The 26,399-nt window shown below is 40.7% G+C and overlaps 1 protein-coding gene across 6 annotated transcripts in view; it reads right to left on the bottom strand.

Moving 5' to 3' along the window:
- zranb3 (zinc finger, RAN-binding domain containing 3) overlaps positions 1 to 26,399 on the bottom strand; it is an 88,792-nt gene that overhangs the window by 49,875 nt on the left and 12,518 nt on the right. For 4 of the 6 annotated variants that reach the window (XM_049570599.1, XM_049570596.1, XM_049570597.1 and 1 more), the window contains exons 3-12: positions 26,362 to 26,380; positions 25,918 to 26,096; positions 21,795 to 22,026; positions 16,663 to 16,748; positions 14,517 to 14,688; positions 9,164 to 9,298; positions 4,830 to 4,949; positions 1,562 to 1,681; positions 728 to 907; positions 31 to 204 (exon numbers count right to left, since the gene is read on the bottom strand). In XM_049570599.1, coding sequence (XP_049426556.1) covers positions 31 to 204; positions 728 to 907; positions 1,562 to 1,681; positions 4,830 to 4,949; positions 9,164 to 9,298; positions 14,517 to 14,688; positions 16,663 to 16,748; positions 21,795 to 22,026; positions 25,918 to 26,096; positions 26,362 to 26,380 — 1,417 coding nt within the window. Of the gene's footprint in view, positions 1 to 30; positions 205 to 727; positions 908 to 1,561; positions 1,682 to 4,829; positions 4,950 to 9,163; positions 9,299 to 14,516; positions 14,689 to 16,662; positions 16,749 to 16,873; positions 16,920 to 18,652; positions 18,698 to 21,794; positions 22,027 to 25,917; positions 26,097 to 26,361; positions 26,381 to 26,399 lie in introns of those variants that run through there. The other 2 variants (XM_049570601.1, XM_049570600.1) reach the window with 2 other exon arrangements.

Here is a 26,399-nt window from a genome sequence, read left to right on the forward strand (position 1 = left end):
CTTTCCTACTGATGTCTCTGACGAACTCACATGTGAGAAGAACATGTCATCTTTCACGTTCTCTGTGTTTCCCTCTAGTGGCAGCACCATCTCGCTCGGCATCCAGGCGTCGGCAAAACTGAGGAACTCCCACTTGTCCTTGTCGCCCTCGTCGGCCTTCAGATATTCCTTCCTGCCATTCAGCGTGCTGCCGGTTACCGTTTCCTGGAGGACATGATGGACGCTCAGTGCTCTTTTCTTTGTGTTTCTCTTTGGTTCAAATCATTTCTTTCACACATCACATGCTCCGTAATGAGCGGTGCCACAGACAAAAATATTGTTGGAATAATTCACCTTTAATTACAAATCTTGACATCTGTGGTTATTAATGCAAATCCCCATAGCCTGTCCTCACATGCAAATTAATTTCACACATTTGTTCACGACTGCATTCAGTACATACAGCTCCGTTTTTTAGTAGAGAGACACATCCTGCAACACTGATAATAAGGTATTTGCTGTGTATATGTTTGATGTTACTTAATTCTCCATGGATCAGCTGATAAATACAAGAAGTATTTATAAGTGAGATCACATTCAATAGTAATTAGGTACGTCTTGTCATAAATGTTTGACGAGACTGGACAGTTTCTAGTGATTTATCATTTACATAAAATATGTGTGGTGATGAATTAAAGGCTTAGCACAAATCTTTCCCCGTGTGCAGCCATCACGTCACCCACAGTACCTTCCTGTTGAGCATGGACCACAGGACGGTGTCAAAGGTGCCCTTGGCGATCAGGTAGTGCACGTTGACCGAGGACGTCTGCCCGATGCGGTGGGCTCGATCTTCTGCCTGCTTGATCTGGCCGGGGTTCCAGTAGAGCTCGGCAAACACCACGTGGCTGGCAGCCGTGAAGGTCAAACCCTGGAGAGGACACACACACAGAAACACACATACACTAATAATATCCCAATTAGAACAAAATACCTCATTCAGCCACCTCAAATGGAACACTCCAGCCCACATCCTATGAAATGTAATGTGGCGAAATCCTTTTTAATAACAGAATATAAGCAGCTAATTGCCATATAAGAGCTTTGAGCACCTACTTCCTTTGATTGGAATGCGTAACATTTGTGCACACATTCGATCACCCTGAGTAATTGATGTCAATGAGTTTATTAAGTTTGTTATTAAGAGTGAAACACATTTTCAGCATTGATTTCCACTTGCACAAACCTTGATTATGATTCACCACAACCAGCAGCAGTCATCATTATTACTAATATGCACCAAATGACTCTATTTAGCCTGTTGCAGTATAAAAGTACAGTGCTGGTTCATGTCAGCCAAGAGAAGTGCCAGACAGCAGCACCAAAAAAAAAGTGTTTGTAGGTTTCATTCAATTAAAAAGTATTTTGCACCAATTCTCTTTAGACATTTCTGCTAATGAAATCTGAAATCCCAGAGCACGGTGGGAATTGGAACAACTTGAAAAGCAGATTTCTGTTTTCTGTTTTCACTCTATCTCAACTGAAATACAAAATGATGTCATATGATGTTTGAGTATGTGAGTACCTGACCGGCTGCCTGGATGCTAAGGATGGCCACCCGTGTATCTGGGTCACTCTGGAACTTGTGGACAAGCTGGATTCGCTCTGAGGACGGGACGCTGCCGTCAATACGGATGTAACCAGCCTGGGACAAGAGAGGCAAGACAAAAGAGTATTTACTGTTTGGAGGAAAATTCAGCTCACAATGGAAGAGGGAAACGCTTAAAAGATACACTGATATGCATTTTTTCATTTGTAATAGGAAGAATGTTATATCTCATTTCAAAATTTATATAGTCTCACTTTAAATTTCTACATAATTCCAAGTTTAAGGCCACTCTAACCAAGTCTTGCATGTTACACATTCAGGTGTAGTTGCCTAGATTTAGGGCAACAACACAGACAGCCTTGAAAGCATAGTTCATGTACCTGCGCATAACTGGAGGAGATAATGTAAGTGTGGTTGTTTGCACATTCCATAGAATTAACTACAGGTTCACACAGTTTGAGAGGAACAGCATTGTCCGCCTCTGAAAAGCCGGTGCAGGTTGTGCCGGAACATTAAAGGCAGGGAGCATTTTATTAACCTCTGTACCGGAGATACTTCAATGACAGATGTGTGAATGAACACCTCTTAAGAGCTGCAATGAACTAGATACAGCAGGTAAAATAGCTTCTTTGAGAGAAAATGAGAGCAATAGTATTAACAGGATATTTTGTAACATTTTATAACGCCAAACAAAGAGAGCGGCGGCTGCATGTTCATTAAACCTGAACTTGACATTCACTGAGCTGCAAATGCACTGTGGCCACTGCACTCTTTTGATTCGGGTCCATCGGCCCTGCAGAGCTGCTCAGTGGCCGACAGTAGGAGAGTGTTTTCGTACTGTGCAGCTCCCACATGTGAATGTAACTGTAACTGCATGAATATAAAGCAGAACCTCGCTGAGAAAGAACACAGAGGTCTGTTTGACTTTTCACAGAAAAATAAAGGTCAAAGAAATGTGTTCACAAAAACGAAGCATCCATCAAGTCTGAACATCTCAAGGCCAAAAAACATTCTAACATCAACCCGCTGCTTCATCAGAGTTATACTATATTTACTAGTTTAAAGCAACTTTATTAAACAAACCCTCCAACCAGTTTGACGGCAGGTGAGAAATGGGAAAGTGTGGAGCATAAAAGCGGCAATAACGTCATGTGAGTTGTCTCTGCCGAGCCTCTCGTTGCAGTGTGTTGCCTGTCGTTCCTTTTTTTAGCCCATCTCTGTTAATTGGTGAGTGCGAACGCACCAGAGAGTGAGCGTCTTGCGGAGGAATGTGCTATCACACGTCGTGCCGCTGCATTACATTCGACGACACCTCCTCGACCCCTGCGTCACACACAAACACGCACACACACACGCAGCCACACACTTGAACTCTTTCACAGGTTGCCGCGCTGAACTAAGAGACATCGTTTGCTTGTGATGACTTGTGAAATATGCCTTGGGAGATTAGTTGTGGAAGTAAAGTTTACTTTCTGAGAGAGGAAAAAAAAAGACTTTTCTTCATGAGATATGAGATATGAGATATATATAAGATATAGATGCTTCATTATAAACTTATTTGAGTGTGTTTCAAAACACAATTAGCTTATTATCTAAACAGTGTACCTGCATTTCACTGCTCACCTGAACTGAGCACAGAAGTTGAAGACACAAATAATACAAGACTGCTAACATCTGTGTTTGTGAGCTTAGTGCTCAGTACTCTGTCTAAATTAATCACAGATATAGCAGGGATTTGACTTATAAACACAGCGGGAGTGAAGATGAAAGAATAAAACTTATGTATGGGGCCAATTACCTCTGGTTAGCCAGGAAGGGAGAGTAAAATATGAATACATTCTGCACATTTACTGCTTCCATGTTACTGCTAATGGGCAATTCAGGTCTATGCAGCTGCGAAAAACTTAAAAATCGTGAATGGAAATGACAGAAATGAACATTTGTGCCAAAATGAAATACAAACCATGGAGAAACACTACTCCCTCTTGTTTCAAAGTGATTGATAACACAAATTCCAGCACTTTTTAAACCATCTCTTTGAGGTTCTGGGAAAACCAGATTGAAGCTTTTTTTTCAAGAGCAGTGTGTTATAAGAGCTAAGTGCACAGGAAGCTGGTTTTCTGACTGATCATAGCTGACAAAAGCTCTGAAATTATGGACGAAATAAGAAAGAACATTAATGGTTAGGTGACATGATGTTAAGCTGACAGCTGCATGGTGTTCACTCACCTTTTCTTGCACATAAAACACAAAGAAATATGCTTTATTTATTAAATACCAAGACCTTTACGCCATTGTGCTGACACATAAAAAAACGACAATTAAATACTTTAAATGCTGATAGGCAGAGACATGTAAATTGATGTTGGCTCGACAGCTTGTTAGTGAACTAGCTCCAGCGTAGCTTTTTTAACTCATTAGTTAGAGAAGTAGATAGTCTCATGTGTCTGATTACTTTGCCCTTTTTTTTTTTTTAGTTTGCTGCACTACGCTTATTATGATCCATTCTTTTTCTATATCTTCTTCTATCACGTCTTTCATCAGCGGATATATGGTGGAAAAGGTCCATTGTGTGCATCGCCTATGCCTCAAGAGCATTGATACATCCATATGGTACATACTACAGTAAATAATACAGTATAATACAGTACAACCACAAACCACCTGTTTGAAGTTCGAGGAAACCAGATTAAAGCTTTCTGTTGCAACAACTAAGTGCACAGGAAGCTGGTTTTCTGACTGATAATAACTGAAAAAGCTTTGAAATTATGGATAAAATAAGAAAGAAAATTAATGGTTACATGACATGATATTAAAGTGACAGCTGCATGGTGTTCACTCAGCATCAATGTACCATGCGTATCTATACCTGTACACATATCCATAAATAGATAAGCATGTCCCTGTAATTAGCAGGGATTGTGATCAGAGCTGCTATGGAACAGGGTGACTTATAAAGACCTGAATGAGAATGGGAGTTCAAACACAGGCCATGTGTCATGGTAAGTGTCATGTGTGTGATGGCTCTTACTGAGATCTGAAAGGTTGGGGGTAGGGAGGCCAATCATTTTCATGGTAGTGCGCTTTTGTTGGGAAATATGGTGTAAAACAGGGAGAACAGTGTAGGTCAACCTTGCTTTTATAAACTGGAGCTATAAAAACTTCATTTTGAACCAGCAGTCTGTTTTGAATCCCTTTAACGCGTTTTAGAAGATCCAGTTGTTTGCAGAGCGCCCGAGGTTACCTTGGCCTCGATGGCAGCCTCGGTGCAGGCCTGCAGCATGGTGAGGTGGTGGGCGAACACCAGGAACTTCAGCTGCTCTGCCTCCAGCATCATCTTAATGTAGTCCTTCACAGCTCCCGCCTGGCCACACACACATACAGAAATAGACACAGATGAAAGAGAGCTACTGAATCTATCACTTCACTGGTGGACCACACACAGAGGAATCGGCTAGATCAGTGAAGAAGTCAATTAATCACCGCAGCATCCTTTCTGTGTGATCGATTCTCTATTGAATGCCAGGGATCCAGACTTTAAAAGGAGAGAGCACACAGAGCGACTGGGGCGCATTTGTCAGCTCGCAGATAGTGAGAGCAAATCAATAACTCACAACTTGGAGATATGATTGATGTGTGCTCTTTATTTTCAGATTTTGGATACACCAGATATTTCTCAGCATTTACCAACAACTTATTAAAGACGTTGGGCTTTTTTTAAAATGTCATCACAGTAGATGTATTATGATTAGGGGTCTGTTTAACTGGATGTTCAAAGCTTCATTCATAACATTTCAGATATTGACAGGACTTGCACATGGCCTTAAAAAATATATATTTGGCTGGTTGTGTATCAAAGTGGCAGCTGCAGTAAGTAAAAAATTCAATCCTCAACTATTTTATTCTGATTTGTTTGGTTTATTCTCATAACTGTTTTATACATGCCTTTTTTTCCTCCACCTGTTAGTCTTGTTTTATTTATGAAGTCAAATGGTAACAATGCTGCAAAAACATCACAGTCCAAATTTATCAGGATCTCGCTTGTTTCTGCTGAAGTCCCTGACCCTGATTGACAGTGTGAAGCTAACGATCTTAAAAAGAAAGCAGCAGAAGTGCGAGTGAGTTAACTGTACCCTGCAGGTATCCGTATCTATCATTTCACTGTGCGCTGCTGCCCAGCGATCACACTGTGATGGCTGTGGCCATTCCCGCTACCTTTTGCAAAGCTGTAGTGGATGTGCTGTATGAGCGTGTCATTGAGCATCCGGGCTCGGCTCATTTCAGAGCCCCAGGCCAAAAAGCAGCCAAGAATAGCACCAACTAGTGAGAAATACTGAGTTTTGATTTGAGTCAAACAGAGCCCTTACTAGACGGTTTTGGAGACAGGCCTTTCTCCATGGTGTGAATCCCACCCCTATAATCTCCACACCTCCTGCAACCTGACAACCTCTGCCGCCATCACACCTGCTCTGGTGGGAGAACCTCTGTTTTGCCTTGCTGATAATTAGCCGATGCGCCTGATAATGAATCTCTCCGCCAGGCCTGCCGACCCTGTTCTGATCTGGGGGGTCCTCATTACTGACGGCTTGGCTTCGCCGGCTTCCTTCCGCTGAGTTTAATTAGTGCACAAACTTCTCGGCTGTCTGAAGCGGCCCGTTAGCTCGCTTTAAAGTCCAGCATCAGAGCTGTCCTCTCTGGGTAATTGGGAGCAGATGCTTGGCGAGTAAAGCAATAAAAATACCCCAAAGGCGTTTGGCAGCTCCGTCGCCAGGCGGACTGGCAGTCAGGCAGGGGCCATGATGCTCGTCAGAGTGACATAGATGTGTGAATCTATCACACCATTCCACCCCTCCTGATGATCCAAAAAAAGAAGAAAGAACGCGATTTTTTTTTTTCTGAAGTAGAAAGTGTGTCTGGCTCTAAAAACCAATAGGAGAGGAAATGAGACTGGGCCGGCAGTATCGGCTTTGAGGTGGGTGAGTGGGCGGGGGGGCTTTGTAATGAAAGGAGGTCCAGTGTTAGGCTAAACTGAGCAGAAATCCAATCAGCAAACAACGCCAAGCGCAGAAAAGATCCAAGCTCACAGGCAGGCTGAGCGAGTAGCGTGTCGATGATTGCATTCGGTGGTTATCTCCGGTCTTCGTTAACCTCCGGGCTGCGCTCCTCATGGCTGAGGGCGTCGGGCTAATTGAGAGAAATGCCAGCTCTTGAACATGGCAGATGATTGGAAAGGGATACTATATTTATTGGAAATGTTTACTCAACTACAAATTTCAGACACTAAGGAAGTGCCAATATTCACAGCATTAAGATTGATGAGGAACTGATCAGCGGTTGCAAACTATAATACTGTCTTACAAATGTTTCCACTGAGGAGGAGGAAATGTAAATGCTTGTTAGATTCTCGACACTGGTTGCTCTGACCCCAACCTTCCTCATTCTGTGAGCATAAAGCCACCTTCCCACATTGCTTATTTCTCTCTCATTAAAAAAAATGTCACTTCAAACTGAGAGCCGACGGAGTTTCCATAGCAACAACATCACAGAGATGCTATTTTAGTGCGGTGTGTAACTTTGAGATAAGGTGTAATCATGCCAGGCTGGACGCAACTAAATAATACCTCAGTTATAACTCCCTACTTTGTCTAAGTGCTTTCACTGGCGACCATTAGGCTCTGTTACCATGGCAATGCTTCCCCATGAGATCCCACTGAGTGGTCGGCTAAGCACTCTGAACATGATGCTGTACCATCAATTCACCATTTCCTGAAACATGAAAATGAATAAAAAATTGCATTATTTCGCCAATTTTTAAGCTATTTAAACAGTTCTGGGTAGTTTGATGATTTAACTGTTGGCTATCAGAGGAGTCAAAGAGGTTAAACTGTGTCCTGTGGAAGCTCAACCGCAGGGCACAGTTTCATCCATCTAGAAAAGTATGGCAATATGGCGCTAATGATGTGATGGTGTCTGTTTTCTCACAGTTTGTGTGGTTATGTAGAGCTGGGGGAAGCTTTGCTTTTAACTCAAAAATAAATACTGAGGGAGCTTTTTTGGCTCCATTTGTTGTCTGGCGTTAGATGTTCTTATTCCAGTAGTTAATGTCCAGATGCAGTTCACCCTGTGTGACATCACAGTGAGATATTCTCAGGACAGCTTTAACAAAAAAGAAAGCAGAGGAAAAATCTAGTTCCTAAGTGATGATATCATTATTTCTTTAACGTATTAATAACTAATAAAATCAGGGAAAATCGTAACAAATTGAGCCAAGTTTAATAATATTTTTTTTTAAAATAATATCAATAAAAACATGATGTGCATGTATGCATTGAAGAGGCAGTTCACCCCAAAATCAAAAATGCATATTTTTCTTTTTACCTGTAGTGCTATTTCTCAATCTAGATTATTTTGATGTGAGTTGCTGTGTGTTGGAGATATCTGCAAAGTTGATACCTGGCTAGCTAGTTTGGCTCTCTGGGCAGAAGCAGGCTTATCGTTCCTCTATTTCCAGTCTTTATGCTAAGCTAAGCTAACCAGCTGCTGGTTCTAGCTTCATATTCAGCATACAGACATGAAAGTGGCATTGATCTTCTCATCAAACTGTCTGCAAGAAAGCAAATAATAAGCTATTTCCCAGAACGTTACATTATATATTTATAAAATCACGTTTTAAAAGCAGAGCTACAAAATGAAGACCTTTTTTTAATCGGTTTTCAGGCACATTAGACACAAGGCTTTTGCGGGCTCTCAAGTCCTGCCTTAAATAAATGTAAAATGCATAGTGGTCAGACGAAAACCAAGGCTGCTTTCTGAGCTGTTGCAAAGTTAACATTTTCTCTTCTTGTCTGAGTTGATAAAAGACAGAGCAGGGCCAGCGGTGAAAGCAGCTCCTGTTGGATGTCGACTGCAGCTCACCGGCAATAGAGGTTTGAGTGCATTAAGTACAAATGCTCTAAAATGAAATATCGCTCTCAGCATCCAGGTATTAAAGTACTATGATGTTTGAAGGATAAGGCTGGTGTCCCTGAAAGTCCATGAAAAGATCAAAACCAACAGTGTGTTCGTCCACCTTTTAATACTTTCTGATTTCCCTGCCCTGTTTATAACACTCAGCTCTGAGCTTCCAATTGAAGATCTTTAAAAATATATAGCTTTACTTTAATTTTCACATAATTTGCTAAATTAAATGGGAGCTGAGTGGAGCTACATGAACAGGAGCAAACTGTGCATTTGTCGGGGACTATTTTCAGCTGCGGATTGATACACATTTGGTGTTCTAGTCAGTATTTACAGCAGCAGGATGGTGTTTGTGTGATTGAGTCAAAGCAAACTACAGTGTGTGTTCATGCTAATGAAGGAACATGTCACCCAGTGCAGCAGTGTGGCTCATTGATGCATTTTTGGACAACAATGGAGCTCCATGGCACAGAGGAATAAGGTATCAGGCTTTGTACACACTCACAATACTTGTTAGTAGGATTCAGAGGAATATAAAATATCACCAGCCTTACTCATTGAAGATATACGGTATTATGACACAGGCTGGGTTAAAAAAGATGTAGTGTGGTCTTTTATTACCTTGGCAATGGCTGTTTGCTTGTACATCTGTGTGACCAGGCTCATGACTTGAGTGAAGGGGTTGTCCATGGCAGCAACCCCCGACCCCAGTCCCTTCATCAGTCTCTCCCACTCTGCGAAGCTGGCCGAGGCCTCCTGCGAGCAAGGAGAGCGCAAAGACAGTGAGGCTGCGTCCTTTATTTCTTCATCCACCCTTCTCTCTCTCTACTGTTTTTGAGATATAAAGGGCAAAACAATTAATGGTGCTGCTGGGTGTCCTACTTTCCCTGGAAGAGAAAGAAAGAAAGAGGGAGGAAAGCGAAAGAGAGAGAGATGGAGAATTCCCAAGGATGCCACCCCCTCCGACTGGGCTGCTGTGTTAGGTGGGTCATGTGCATCTCCCAATTATAGCCGCCTTGTGACAAGCTGGGGTCGAAGATGGAGAAGCAGCCGGGCCGGTACAATAAATCAAAGACGCCTCGTGTGCTCTCAAGGTGATTGGCGAGGAGTATTTAAGGCAAGAGAGGAAAGCGAAGAGGAGCGCAGTGGGAGAGGCTGCCGGTGAGGAGCAGCATATGCTACCTCCTGCTCATAGACAAGACGTTTGTTGTTGGCATGTAGGTTAGCCCTGTTTGTCATAAAAACACATAGTGTATTAACAGCAAGCTTGAATATTTTGTACAATGCAGCATATTGTGCAGAAATGTGAACAGTGTGCTGTACGGAATAATTGCAAAGCTTGGGTTTGATTCAATTTCCATGCAATAACTCCAGTGTGTCTATAATCTCAAGCGCTCCCGAAGAACCCCCTTGACTTTTTCTAAATTGTCTAACTTCAGAGCGCTTTGTCATTAGAGGTTATTTTGTGCCTTTTGTTCACAACTCCAAATTTCAGCTGTCTGGATTCAGGCAGCAACACCATAAAATGTGTAAAAATTCCACAGGAATGAACACTTTCTTTAAGCGCTGCATATCAAACGATGCAAAACTGTGAACCATATGGCAAGCTGAAAGAAGAGGTGGTCCGCGCGTGATTAAGCACATACATACACACAATGATGAGTGAGCGTGGGGAGGCGGGGGGGGGGGGGGGGGGGGGGTCACAGAGAAAGGGAAAGACAGGGTGAGAAAAGGAGAGACGTCTTATTAATGCAAGCACACGCACATATAATAGAAGCAAGTTTCATGACTGCATTTTTGCACTTGCACATTCTGGACTGCTACAATGAAAAGCGTCTGGTGAAACATGAAAGCTTTACACTATTTAGTGAAATAATTAGCATTTCAGTGGATTCAAACCTCGTCAAAGTCAAGGACAGCTGAATGAATAAATAGTATCATATTGCAGGAGCACAAAGCTGCGTTTCCTTTATGTTTCCTCTCAGATGTTTCACTCAGTAGCAGCTGCATAAACACAGTTTGGACTGTCACTCAATGTTTATTTCTAATTAAAAATTTCATATTCCGGCATTGCTTTATAATCTGCTGGGGAGGGAGAAAACCTGAGTGGCTAAACACTCCACCCTTGATGATATTCACTAGACTAACACTGACAAAAGGCCAGGGCTGAAAACGTAAAGGGCAGGAGGGGCATAAAAAGTGTCTGCTGCTGAAGATAAAAGCCATCATTAGGGAGTAAAATGAGACAGGAGGAACAAGGCTGAACTGGTGAGTGGTCCTGGTGTACAGTGTGTATCGTCACTTTGCAAAACCATGCTTTAAAAGGCAGTTTGTTTAGACGAAAATAATGTCCACCCAGGCTTTTATGCTTTATATTGTTCATGATTTCATGCTTGTGGGAAGCACAATGGCCATCGCTTTGGGTGACCGGCCACTTCACATCTCCCTTTCTCATCTCCTAAAACCAGTCCATTTAGCTGGGAGCATAAAACGCCTGTCTATTATTCTCAGTGGACAAATACCTTTAAAAAAAAAACCCACTCATATATTCATCTCATGAACAAAACAAAAAAACAAAACTGCAAAAACCAGCCACAGCCAGTTGTGCTTTTTGTTTTCACCAAAGACAAATGATCTCAGGGCTCATTTCTCTGAGGATACTCCAGCTGCTGTTTCAGCCAACTTGAGATAACAGAGAAACACGAGAACAACTACAAGACATGACATGAACTTTTCCAACTGTTCTACACGTACGTTCTGTGGCCTAATTGGCATTGCTATGTAGAAACACTGACCATATTTAGCCCCCAATTAAAACGTCCCTTAACATTTAAGGAGATTGGGGTAAAAATCCTGCATCATCACTTTTTTGAGTAAGTTCCTCATTGTTGTGTCATTCCTGGGATGGTGGCTTGGTGCGTAATTAGCGCTGAAAGAGCTCCTCCAGTGTTATTTTTTTTTCACACTCCTGCTGATATGATGCAAAATATAACAAAGTGGATGCTTCTAAATGTGTATTGTTCTTAGTGCCGGTTGCTCCCAGTGGGAAACTAAAACCCCTCGTAGCATTGACACCAGCGAACCAATGCAGTGAGTGGAGGATGGGCGCACAGGCCAGGTCCAAGCCACATTCACGTGCACACATGCATCTAGTGTGGCGTGGGAGGCAGAAACCGCAAACCAGAACTTTAGGGAGGCTAAAAGAGATGCAAACACCTACACACGAAACATGACATTTACTCTACGAATACCCTAGTATCCTCTTTACCGTGGTGGAGAGGGAACACACACACACACACACACACACACACACACACACACACACATACGCAGGCCTCAGTGTATCTCTGCATCAGCTGAAGGGCAGTTATTTAATCTTAAATCAGCAATAGGCAGTTTTCATACTTTTAGTGCCGAAGAGAAGTAATATCCATCATGTATGAATGGATGAGTGAACTGCAAACATCACACTCAGTTGCAGATTTTACTTGGCATCATACACCAGTCATGCTGCTGCACATATGGATTATTTTCCAAGGCGTCTACAGGTATCAGACATTTAAATTTAAGCGTTTTAAAACCTTTTCAAGATATTTTTAAACTACATTTAAGACAAATTTTATTCAAGTATTGCAGGTAAGTGTAAAAGTTAGTATACATGTGGTCCCATGCAGAGGTAGGCTTCATGTGGGTATATGGTTGTGAGAGTGAGTTAGTTTTATCAACCTGTTATCTACTTTACCTGCTTTCCAACAGCTAATTACAAGTATACAGTAAAAAGACAGTCTTAGGTTTAAAGATCTGTAACATCAGAAATGTGGACTTTCCTGCAGGAGAGCTTACATAAAATGTTTGGAGCAATTAGGCCTCACAAACTCACATTTAAGACTATTTAATGACTAGTGAGGCAAAATTGTTCGAAATTGAATTTAAGATGTTATAAGCCTTTTTAAGGATCTCCAAGTAAACCTGTTTTCATCTACATGTATGGTTGTGCCGAGAATGATCAGCAATGTCTTTGCCATTGTCAAGACAATATTTGGCTTATTTTCCCATTAATGTATTAAATTATTATCATTATTAATAGTAGTAGTAGTAATTGTAAATCAATATTAAATCTAATTTGCCCTGTCATAGTTTCACATCTGCATCCCCTGCATAAAATTGACATTTGCAGCACCTACCCATGCACGTGCACACAGGCACACTCTGACCAGCTAAGCAAAGACCTGTGCTTATTAACAGGTTTGTGCCAAACAATGTAAGGAAATATAGACCTAATGTAACAGACAATGAAAATAAATGCCTGTCTTCAGTGGAATGTGCAGCATGAAAGACTGCAGTTTGACCAAAGGCAAAAACAGCACAGTCAACATTTTGTTTTCTTTTCGTTTCATGCCCCGTTTTAGCACTCATCTCCGAGGGACTGAAATCGTTCATAGATTCTATTATTTTGCGTTTTGTAGACCGACGTTCCAAGTGCTCTGCTTCCCTAAATTGTGCGGGGACACTCGGGTTTAATATTGACTTCACCACTACTGTGAAATAAATGTATTACTGGATTCTGAGACAGTAGTCTTGGGCTGCTATTTAGCTTTTATTTAGTCAAATAATAATCATAATAACAATAATAATAACATGATTGACTGTATTTGTTATGAAGATCACCAGATACTATTTTCACCACCGGTTTATCTGTTGAATGTCTCATCTCTAAAATGTCCAAAAGTAGTAAAAATGGGCATCATCATTTCCAACAGCCAAGGGTGGTGTTTTCAAATTGCTGATCTTTGTCCAACCAATAATCAAAAATCAAAACATATCTAATTTACTATGATATATAAACTGAGAACATAAGCAAATCTTCACATTTGAGAAACTGCTTGTACAAGTTCTCCAAGTCAGATTCCCTAAACCCTCTTAACTGCACAAACTTGTCTACATGAGACGATCTGTTAATGTTACCCGAGAGTAAAAAGAAGAATTTGACATGGCGGAGCTTCAGAAGCCAGTGGACGAAAACAGAACTAATTAGCGGTGTCAGTAGTGGAAACAATTAGAAAATATTAATGCAGCTGCCAGCGACGTGTCATCAGAGCAGCACCACACCGTAACAGAAATAAAGACAGAATGCTCTGACGTGAAGCTAGATGCTGAAACACATCTCTCAAAAGCAAAGCGGTCCATGGCTTGGATGGAAGACAGGCAAGGGGAGGTGACAGTCATGGAAATGGACCAGAGAATATTATTCAGTTATGTTACACCGTCAGCTGTTATAACGGATCAGTTATGTTTCCCCTGACAGAGATTTGCATCAAGTCCCTGAGGCCTGAAGCTGCTGGACTGAGAGCAGAAGTGTAGCAGTTGCCAGGCTGTATACTGCAGCACATTTACTAACTACTCAGTATTTGTCATTTTTGCCTGATAAATGACTTAAAACATTACACTGATTATCAAAATGAGACAAGGAGAAAGTTAAAGCAAAACATCAAAAAGTGATGAGCATGAGACAGTCCATATTTCAAAGAATCGCTCCCTGTGCGGTGAAAAATATACAAACCTGGAGATAACAGAATTTAATTTTACTTAACAGCGTGAATCTGTGGCATCTCCATTAATCCAGATGTGACACTGGAGCAGTTTGTGACACTTTGTGCTGGCGCATGTGTGAAAATGTTGAAGCTAAAGCGATTAATTATTTAGTCAATCAACAGAAAATTATGTGGAAACATTTTTATAGTTAATTAATTGTTAGAGTCATTATTTCAAGCTAGACATTTGATAATGTCACCTTGGGCTCTGGGAAATTATGATGGGCATCTTATTATTGTCTGACATTCCACAAACAGCATTATTTATCAATTAATAATTAGTTTATAATGAAAACAATAGTTGCAGCTGTAGAAAATGTGGAAACATACATCACTTGTGTATAACAAGCAAATAATAAGTGCAATGTCTGACGAACATGTACCTTTGCGGCCTCCTTTGGTAGGTCGAAGGGGATACGCTGACGGATTTTGGGGGGCAGCTGACTGAGCACTTCAGCCTTGAGACGGCGGATCATGATCTCACTCAGCCGCTGGTGTAGCTCCTCCAAGTTGGACGCCCCCCGACAGTCCCACTGCCTGTGAGCCCCAAAGTACCTGCGAGAGAATGAATGAGAGGCGAAGCTGTGGCTGCTGATGCCTTTTTTTATACACTATTTTATCCGGGAGAAAGTTCCTAAGAAAACATACTTATTTACGGCAATGCCCTGAAGGAATAGTTAAACACATTTAAACATTCCCACCTGGGAGCTGCCCGGCACTACAACAACCTTCCATCGTTTACTGCTGAGCAGCTCTGCTGGAGCAGTCGGGGGATCAGTTTTTTGCTTAAGGGCACTTTGCAGAGCAGGAAACTATTTTGTCTAATGGCCACAGCAGCAGGTTTATCCCAAAACTCGACAGCAACTTTCACAATTTATCTGCCAAATGGATTTTTAGAATAGAACTGGCCCTCCACACAAAGGCTGGTTATCTGCCATATTGGCCGCAAGTATGGGCAAACTTAACAAGGCACTGCCAAAATGTGCTGTTTCACACTTGAGTGTTTAAACTTGTAGTTGCTGAGGGAAGGCAATGTGATTCATTCCTTCTAAAATAATGTTCCTGCCTGGTGTTGGGATTTGAACCAGCAGCTTTCCGGCTGTGATGCTGCTTCTCTGTCTCCTGAGCTGCTGCCATTTCCCACAATAACTTCACTTATATGAAGGGAATAGGAAGATTCGTTCACATGATACTGCCTCGTGTCCTTCTGTGTGTATGATCTTTTGTGTGAATGTGTTTATGTGGCTCAGAATGGCATTCCCCAGCCACACTAAGTGCTATTATATACAAAGTGTTATCATTAATGGCAGCGAGCCCATCCCCAGCCGAGCTGCTGACTTTGATGGACATCCAAAACAATGCATTTGATGTGTTTGTTCACACATGTAACTGATCGTCACTGGCTACTGGCAGCCAGTTGGCATTTAACGCTTGGCTTCGGTTGTGGTCTGGCTCTGACAACAAACCCTCAACTCAGCAGCACCGCCACTCCAGACTCAGGTACAGCCTACCTTATCCCAGCAGACACTTGAAAAGAGTGAGAATTTAATGGTAGATGACATCTATTTAAAACTCTACTAATTCCACTAAGCTAAGAACTAAGAGTTTATAAATAAGTACAGACCAAAATGAGGTATTACACTTAAAAGGATGATTCAACGTTTCAGGAAAAAAGCTTATTCACCTCCTTAGTGAGAGTTACATAAAAAATATTGATAGCACTCTGATGTCTCTCCATTAAATATAAAGTTAGAGCCAAGAGAGGGTTAGCTTAGCTTAGCATAAAAACCTGTAGCAGGAGGAAACAGATAACATGCCCCTGTAATACCACAACTTGTCATTTTCAACTTAGGGTTTTCTACTTAGGGTTGCATAGGTCTCTTCCTCTTCAAAACAGACCAGGTGATCAAAACCAGTAAAAACACTGAATAAAGCAGTTACATGTTACTAATTAGTGTTTCTCCGATGCGGTTTCGCATGTCAGAGACGGGCGGCTTGCCCACCACATGATCTCACCCTTTTTCTCTGATAACTTAATGTGTGCTCGCCTTTTTTCTGATCCAGGAATTCAGAAGGTATTTACCGGGAGTCAAATTATATACAGAGGTCTCCCCTTCTAAGAAACAAAGACACGCTGTGATTTAAACCAGTAAAAGCACAGAAAAATGCAGTTTAACGTGACAAAATCAGTGTTTTTCCAATCCTGCTTGTCACAGTGGAGTCAGAGTTTTGTTTGTCAGTTCCTGGCTACTGTAGAAACATGGTGGTGAATATGGTAATCTCCATAAACAAGGACCCGCTCCTTATGTAGATATACACAGTCATTCAAAAGTTATGAAAACAAAATGAGATTTATTTTCATATGATTAAATAAAGAAAATGTACTTATTAAAATTAATTCCATTTCTGCCAATATACCTCCCTAGATCCTACACACTGGACCTTTGAGATGCCCTACATATAAAGTGGAAAATTTTGTACGAGGTGCGTGTCAGCTTGTGTGTGTGTGTGTGCATGTTGAAGACTCACCTGTAATGGGCATTGCAGTATTTCTTGGCATAGTCACTCCAGGTTCCAAACCTCTTGGGGTAGAGAGCATCAATCTGCATGAAAAGCTGTGTAATACAGAGACAGGAAAAGAACCTTAATGCAAAACCACATATTACATGGTGAGTATGTGTGAGTGTGTGTCTGTAAGGGAAGGCAAGACAGGGACTTGGGACTGTCATTTCTAAATTACCTTTTAACTGTAATATCCTTCTTCATATATATATTTCATATATTTTCCTCCCAATAATATTTACCTCCTTGTAATTATTTGTCTTATTTGTACCCATTGAAAAAAGACAGCATACATACATTAAACTGACTTTATCACTGCTCCCTACTTGGGCTAATGTCACACTATTGTTTTAGCATTCACTAGCGCTGTCATTAGGATCTGATAATCTGTCATTTTGTTCATACTTGTACTTGAATAAATGCACTTAATTACATTCAACCACTGTTTACATAAATAGAAAGGTTTTTTTCCATTTTTTCCAACTGTGGTCAATACATTCTTAATGATAGCAGTTGTAAAGTATTCTGTTTCTAGCCTTAAGAGTATAAAAGAAAAGTTACCGGCATTCACCATATCCCGCAACTGTCTCATATCTTGTGGTAGCTTATGTTAGCAAACTTAAGCTAAATATTGCTATGTAACCTAAATAACTGTCTCTATCACTGCGGTATACATGAGCTAATGCAACGAAACATTTTAGGATTTACCATTAACCAAAATCAGTCCCTTAGCTTGTGATGGCTAATATTACCTACATTTAGTCAAATATTTCTATGTATGGCTGCTCTTTACTTAAGCTAACGCTATGCTAAATTTTAGCATTTACCATTGTTCCCTACATGCCCCTTTGCTTATGATGGCTAATGTTAGCTAACTTAAGCTAAATATTTCTATGTAACTGATATTACTTATGTGACTCTATCAATGCTCTGTACTTGAGCTAATGCTATTAGCATTTACCATTATTCCCCAACTGTCCCTTAGTTTGCGATAGCTAATGTTAACTAACTAAATATTTCTATGTTAAGTGACAATAATTATATGACTCTATCATTGCTCTCTACTTGGGCTAATACTATGCAAACTTTTAGCATTTACCATTATAACATTGCGTGCGGCAGCTAATGTTAGCAAACTTAGGCCGCATATTGCTGTGTAATCTGACATTAGCTAGCTGACTCTATCACTGCGCTCTACTTGAGCTAATGCTATGCAAAAATTTTTTGCATTTACCATTATTCCCAAACTGTCCCCTTAGCTTATGATAGCTAATGTTAGCTAAATTAAGCTAAATATTCCTATGTAACTGGTAGTTGTATGACTATCACTGCGCTCTACTTGAGCTAATGCTATGCTAAATTTTAGCATGTACCATTATTCTAACGTTTGCTATTTCTATATTAACTGACATTAGTTATATCACTCTATCACTGCTCTCTACTTGGGTTAATACTGTAAAAAAAAAAATAGCATAACGACTATAACATTGCTTGCGGCAGCAAATTTTAGCAAATTTAGGCCACATAATCCTATGTAATCTAACTGACATTAGCTAGCTAACTCTATCACTGCACTCCACTTGAGCTAATGCTATGTTAAATTTTAGCATACCATTATTCCCTAACTGTCCCTTAGCATGCCACAGCTAATGTTAGCTAACTTTAGCTAAATATTTCCATGTAACTGACATTAGCTAGCTGACTCTGTCACTGCTCTGTACTTGGGCTAATGTGATGCTAAGTTTTAGCATTCACCATTATCCCGTAACTGTCGGGTAGCTTGTGTTAGCTAATGTTAGCAAACGTTAGCTAAATACTGCTGTGTAATGTCAGCTAACTTGACATGACAGTCATGAATTTAGCAAAGTCAGTTTGTGACACTTATCTGCTTGTGCTACTGCCACACTATATTTCATGTCCCTCAGTAATTTTACCACAGAAGTTAAACACACCATACCTCACCTGGAGACGTCTTAAACTGTATTAGTGTTAGCCAATATTTAGCACAAGCCAAAGTCTTGCTTTAACACTTAAGACCCTTTGGAAAAATTAAAATACCAACTACTCATGGAACTGGATCATTAACAGTAAATAATTTTTTTCTTAATCTTCGTGCCAAAAAAGCTAAGCTAAGTTGACCAGCTGCTGGCAGAAGCTTATATTTAGTGCACAGCTATGGAGAGCTGTATTAAACATCACATCTTGGCAAGAAAGAGAATATGCATACTGTCTTTCCCCAGATACTGACCTATTATTTTAAGTTAAAGTTATTTTAGTATCCTATCTTGGTACACTTCACCGATCTCCATCCTACACCAAACTGACAAATTCAGCAGCACGTTATAAAGATTGCATAGCTGCCACAGCTTCTCACCTTTTAGTTTCTGAAAGCTGCACGCAATAACTCAAAAGTAGCAAGAGCTTTTTTTGGCTTTAAACACAGACCTTAACTGTGCTCACGATTAGTCTACTGTCATGAAGTGCATCTTGTGTGCAATTTATTCAAGGTCCCACTGTCCTTCGCCTAGTTTACCAGTCCTGTGTTGTGCAATTAACCAGGTCAAGCCGCCATGTATTCAGACTGAGCACAGAAAATGACACTGATTTGAAAATTAAATTAAAATATGGACAAAGAATATTGACCTACTGCTGCTGAATAAGTGCTGACATGAAAATTGAGTCATCAAAAGGTCTTTGCATCATAAAAATTACAAGCTGTTCTGTCTTCAGTGGACGTATGGCATTTTGAAAAGAGCCTTTTCATACAGTAAGTAGGTAAAGAGTGTGTATGCATCACAGGTTGCAACAAAGCTCAAAGAATGTGTGTGTGCAAACGTCAACATGTCTGTGCATACACACCACATCCCTGTCAATTTTCAGAATTTGCAGCAATTTCTGAAGTAATGACAGGTAATCATCAGCAAGGCGATCTGAATAAGCAGCCACAGTGAGAGCGCTACTCTAAATTCAGCGCTTGTTCAACAGGAACTTTGCATTTTCCCCCCTCACACTGTTGATATAATAGGTGGGTGGAATGAGGGCACATCATGAACGGTGCAGCATGCCCTGAGCTGTGTGCTAACTCGATGTCAGAGCCCACAGTGAGTAATGATGGCAGTGAGGAGACTGGCACAGAGGCAGGGACAGGGCTTATCAGGTTTATGCTGTGGATGATAAAATGTTATATTCAGTTTCAGATTCTAGTGGCAGAGAGAGGGAGAGAGATGATATCTAAAAAACTAACCTCAACACTGCAGGCAGGCAGTGGCAAAGACAGGATGGCATGTATCACACATGCGCGCAGTATATAACACGCACACACACACCGTCTCCATGACACATCTTCTCGAGATTTCTTACAAGTACTAAGCCTTATTTTGGAATTAATTAGCTGCCTGAATCTCATCAGTTAATTATCATGATCGAGTCGAGGCAATAATTAAGTTTTCCTCACAGCAGTGTGGCAGTTCGATGACAGTGGGGTCTGTCTCGCCTACATACTTTAACATAGTCAACACGCAAACCTATGATGTCATGGCTAGATTAGTTGTTAACCAACATGTTTTTCAAGCTGCTTTACGCAAAAGGGACAGAATTTGTAACATATGTGACCAAATCATGCTGGATTGAGCTTTACGTTGGTTCCCAGACTGTTTTAAAATTGATTTTAATATTTATTAATAACTTCTAAGGCTAATGAAGGTCTTGCACCAGACTATACTGCTATGATTCTAACCCCACATGTACAAGAGTGTGATCTTAGATTAAATAATTTTAGAAAACACCAGTAGTTTCCAATATATGTTTCCTTTTGTCTGAGTTTCCAATAATTTTTGTCAAAGTTAAAGCAGTTTCTGTCTGTGCTGCTTTTTTGTGTGGCATGGTGGCTCAGTTGGAAAAAGGTGATGTCACCTACTTCTGCGTACCAGTCAGAGTTACACACCTTTTGCGACATCCAAACAGTCCCGATTGACATTTTTGAATGTTAACTCCTAATAAATAACACGTATGGATGTCCCCCTGCCCCCCCCCAAAAAAACATTGATATGTATTCTACATATCAATGTGAACATTTCATTTGTAGACAAATACATGAGATTTAAGTTTATGATATTTGGGGGTTTTAACTAGTATTGCCTTTTTGCCTCTTGAATATAATGTGAATTATTCTCCAAATCAACTGTATAACTTGTAAATACAGTAAATAAATGGACTACTAACACCTTATTATTAACTTTGCCATAATAATGGAACTGTAGAGGATGACTGGAGGGAAAGTGGAGACTGTAAACGCCTAAGCACAAAGCTGTTACAGTGCCCTATCATTAGGGCACAGTGGACATACAGTACGTCTTATTGATACTGTATTGTCTCCTCACTGTGAAAAGATTTTCTATTCACAAAGTCCACTTCATCTTCCGCGGCTGCTGTGATGGAATATGGCTGCAATCTACTGCTTCGATGTATCATATATAAACATGATATAATAAATCATTATGGAGAGGGGAACGGCTCTGCCGCTCTCCAAACACTGCTGTCCTGTGAACAGCCCTTCTTATTGTCTCTAAACTCAATAGTTTCCCCCCCTGTGCGCTTCTTTTTATTACTTGTCTCATTTATTGCGGTGCAGTGTCTGTTCATATCGGCCTTTGTAAATGAAGTTTTTGCAACAAAGGTTATTGAAATAAGTCCACAGGATCCTCGAGGATAAGTGATGCCGGGGAGAGTTAATTGGCTTTTTGAATGTTGGATCGCAGTATAACCTGCTCTGGAGCAAGTTACCATGGCGATCCACCTGTGCTGAATTGTGAAATACTTGTGTGAGAAGCCAGAGCTGAGCCCTGAGTTAGCTTTGTGCCCTATTAATATGTCTTCATGAGTGTGGGCTTAGAATCCCTTTTGAAGCACATATATGTGTTTTAATAATCTGCTGAGTGGAGTTTCTTATATTTGTCCACACTGTTTCTTCCTCTCCAGCCCACTGTTTAGATTTCATTAATTTATTAAGGAGTTCTGAATCCGCCAGTTTCATGTCATCTGGGAAATAAACAAAACACTTACATGCACCAGTCAATTTTCATTCAATCAGACTGTATTACCTCTTCAGGCCGACCAAGAGCTGGGGTACCAGTGAGCAGGATGGCCCGCTTAGCGCTCTGAATGAAGGGCACCAGAATCTTAGTCCGTGCTGCGTTTCTGGATTTGAGGTAATGTGACTCATCCACTACCACCACTGCGAACCGCTGCCTGCTCAGGGTCTCCACCAGGAGGCGTGCATCTGTGGTGAGCAGGCCATAACCCAGCACTGTCACCTTACTGGTGCTGATGCCCCTGGAGGAACAAGGACACACACCGACACATGAAGGAACCACAGTATGCAGATCAAGCATGTGATATATGTCTCAAAAGATGTATCATATTTCTTCATTTAGAATAAAATAATACACCCAGCGTAAACCAAAACCGGGGCTGCAACTTGTGATTATTTCAATTGTCTGCGGATCATTTTCCTAAATAACCAATAGTCAAAAACCCAAAACATTCAGTTCAATGACATGGGGACCATTTTTTTGCTTCAGGTTAATAGGGTTTTGTTGAAAGAGCATTTATTTTCTCAATTAATCAAATTAATCTGGCCATTAAAAGTCCAGAACCCAAAATATATGCAGTTCACTATCATCGAAGACTAAAAATAACAGCAAATTTTTCCATGTTAGAGACTTGAACCATGATTTTTTTCCCCTTATTTTTGCTTTAACCGGTAACGAAAATGTAAAATGTGTTATCTTTATTGCAGGTATCAAATTTTTACAAAATTTTGAGTTGTGATTATCTACAAAATGGTATGGCACAAAATTGTTTACAGTCCACTGGTTCCTACTGAAGATGTAAATCTTTAAAAATCAAACAAGAGGAAACAGCACATTTATTGGGGACTATTTTCAGCTGCTGATTAATATACATTTGGTTGAAAAAACATTTATGGCAGGATGCTGTATTTAGGATAGAGTAAAAAAAAATAAAAACTACAGCGCCCACGTTTATTACAATAAATCAACATGTCAGCAAGTGCAACAGAGTGGCTCGTTGATGTGTTTTTAATAGTTGTGTGGACAACAATGGGGCTCTGTGGCACAAAGGAATAAGATATATAGCACTGTGGCTAAACACACAATACTTTTTTATAGAAAATCTCCAGCGTAACCCTTTAAAATGCAACCGTAGTTCATACAGTAGTCACCTTTAACATTGAAATGTGTGTTGACAGCAGGAACTAAATACAAACTCAACATCTGTTCAATTGTTCTGCTGTTTATTGACTTGGCAACTGAGCCCTCAAGGTAAAGTAAGGCAGACTATTTAAAATGGAGTGTGAACTTGATAAATGTTAAGGCACACAAAGGAAGACACACACACGGACACTGCCAGGCACAAACTACGGCTGCAGTATTTTTTTTCATACATCTCCTCTTCTCTAGCGCTTAAGAAATCCATTCCTGGGCTGTATTGCAATTTCTATATTTTCCAGTTTATGCACAGCCCCCTAACACAAACACACAGATACACAGTCACAGATAAACAAACAAACACAGCGGCGGCATTCAGCGGCATGAAACTCAATAAGAATCTCTGAGAAATCAAAAACCTTTCCAGCATCTGTCAGCGTCTAATTCTTTGCCCTCGCCACACACACACACGCTGAAATAAACCTAAGGTGCCATTCATGTTCTATAAAACAACAATTGAGTCAAAATACTCAGAGGAGGCACTGCATAATTTTTTTTCTTGCCTCCCCGTTCAGTCATTAACACATCCGAGTTCAAGGACACGTTTTCCCCAGAAGGCTTTCACAACCTCTTTGCGCCTCATCTGTGATGTGAGGTGGAGTTTTTTTTCCCTCCAAGTCACAGACACAAAGTTTGTTTCATTCAAAAATAAAAACTAAGAGAACTAGGGGAAAGTTGAGGTGATAATAAAAGTATTTTACACGTGACATTAGTCGACTGTATAGAGAGAGAGCATACCGCAAACCGGAATCAATATAAACAGCTGTGGAAATGAGACACATTTCTCCACGACAGCATTTTTCCACTTCCTGCATTGAAAAATTTTCAGCTCTTGTTCAATATTGCAGACGTTGCGTTGACATGATTTGTCTGTCAGTGCTGTCAAACATTGGCTCCGGCTGGCTCCTGACACTGAGGAACACTTTGAGATTAAATTGTCAACTTCTCTGTCTTTCACACCGCTGCACCTTCGCACTATGTGACCAAGTGTGCTTATATATTTAATTCATCTCTTTAGGTAAATTATTATCGCTTGCATGGAGCAGGAGGACACCACCACAGCTTCCCTTTTAGCTCACATAATAGCTGCAACCTTTCATGTACATAATCTTGTGTATTATGTACTTTGTTTAGCTATCGTGAGCACATAAGAGATGAAGACTGTGGGTCTAAAGGTGCGAAATGTGCCTCTATCTGTTCTATAACATAGATAATTTTGTCTTGATTAAATAATTCATGATTATTAGCAGTGTATTATTGATTTAATGTCCCATTCTAAGCAAAAAGATGCCAGGAATTCACCAGTTCTAGCTCCTCAAATGTGAATATTTGCTGGTTTTCTTAGTCATGTTTGATGGTTAATTGTATATCTATTAGTTTTATATTATTCAAAAACATCCTGTTGGGCTCTTGGAACATTTGGTGGGAATTTTCCATTTTATTGACCAAATAATTAATCAACTAATCAGGAAAATAATCAAGAGTGATCCATGAAATCGAGCTCTGTACCATGTTTAGTATAATAATATAACAGTATAAACAGTATATAATACAGCAGCACACCACTACTTGCTTGGTAGAATAATGGCGTCCTGAACAAAGCATTAAATCATGCTTCCTCAGTCCGGCCATGTGTGCATCTTAATGCAGGTGAGTCCCTGTGTTTGTATCCCACTGACTAGTTAATTGCTGCTGCTCTGCACTGCATTCATACGGCAGTTGGCGCTGAGAACACCGTCCCAACCCATGGCATCGCTGTGGTAACGCCTACCCTTTGGTTTACCCCCCCCCCCCCCCCCCCGATCAACTCTGCTAGCTCTGGTCAGTTTTGCCATGGTCAGTGTGGTTTGCACTGTTAGCACTGTTAGCTGCTAGAGCAAATCCACAACCTGAGTCATACTCACAGATATGCTCTGAAAGTTGTATACCGTTCCCTTTACACAAAAGTAGTCATAAATGCAGCTAATTTTTTTTTTTTTTTTAACCACAGTCGGTTGTACTCAAAAGTCTAAAATTCATCATATTTCCCTCAAGGTTTGAGTTTTCGTCTCTCAAACTGCAGCTTTAATAAACAGTTTGACAGTGCTGGGGCTTTATCCGTTTTTTAATACTAGCCTTTCATTAAAAAACACATATTGGCCAGTCAGTGTCACCCACAACTGATGAATGAAGTTTGCTGATTACATATTCATCGTCTATTTGAAGCCCGTAATCTAAATATATTCCAATGAGACACCCAGACACACATTTCACTCTAAAGTCTTCAGTACAAAGCGTTGGAGACTAAATCAGAGCTAAAAGGAGATTCAGTATTTGACTTCATTCACCAATTCATTAGGGGGTCCAGTAGCACGACTCCAAAAGAATGCTAATGTTGCCTCATGTCTGCTGAAATGTGTCAGCAAGCCACTACAAAGGTAATATGTCAATATGTGTTTACAGCTTGTGTCCGCTGCCCCCAAGTGGCCAAAAAATAAATTAATACAGCTTTAAGAAGGCCAGAAAACCTAGGTATATTTGCAAAAAATAAGAAACTAAGAGGCTGATGACAACCATACAGCATTACATGTTTGTGTCAGGGTTTTTGTTATCCGGTAACTGCTGGTTTTTGATGTGGAAAATCTGTTAATTTACTTATCAATTTTTTAAAATAAGGTTATTATGCACGTGCGTCAATTGATGGACTTACTTTATTTGGACAGTTGAAATATATGCAAAAGAAGCTTGGTTTCCAATAAATATTATAAATCTATATGCCTTGATGTCATTTTTAAATAGCCTCTCTATCAACTGTCTTTAAGCTCATGAACATGTATAATATTTTACTGGAATTTCTCTATTTGTCTGCGACACTGAAATCTTTAGAACATGTGGACAATATGTGTATGTGTGACCTGGGTGAGGTTGTTTGGAGGCATGAAGGTGGGCGACCTACATGGTGTGACTCTTGTTCTCCACCAGGTTGATGTCTCCAGGCTGCAGCTCAGGGATCCACCTCTCCAGCTCCTCGATCCAGGGATACTTCAGCGACGAGGGCACCACCACCAGAAGGGGCCACTCCTGCCTGAAGGCGTACGCCACCGCGATGGCCTGCACCGTCTTCCCAAGACCCATCTGGACGGACGAAATCAACACCCGGCGAAGGGGGAGAAAAACAAGTCAATTGCACACAGACTCTGCGGTAAATTGCATATGACGGCCGCGCTGATGTGAGGCCCAAGAGTAATAAGGTCTCAGAATGATTCTCGTGTCAAACCCGATTAGGCACGTGGGAGTGCTGCACAGTGCTGACAAATTAATTTGGAAAGCATGCAGCGAAAGTCCCAGGTTCATTTTTTTGGGAAAATAGATTTCCTGAGCCAGCGTTGTGTGTGCTTACCTCATCGGCGATCATACATCTGTAAAACAAACAGAGAA

Source organism: Epinephelus fuscoguttatus, linkage group LG24 (assembly GCF_011397635.1).
Source record: "Epinephelus fuscoguttatus linkage group LG24, E.fuscoguttatus.final_Chr_v1".
NCBI classification, from domain to species: domain Eukaryota; kingdom Metazoa; phylum Chordata; class Actinopteri; order Perciformes; family Serranidae; genus Epinephelus; species Epinephelus fuscoguttatus.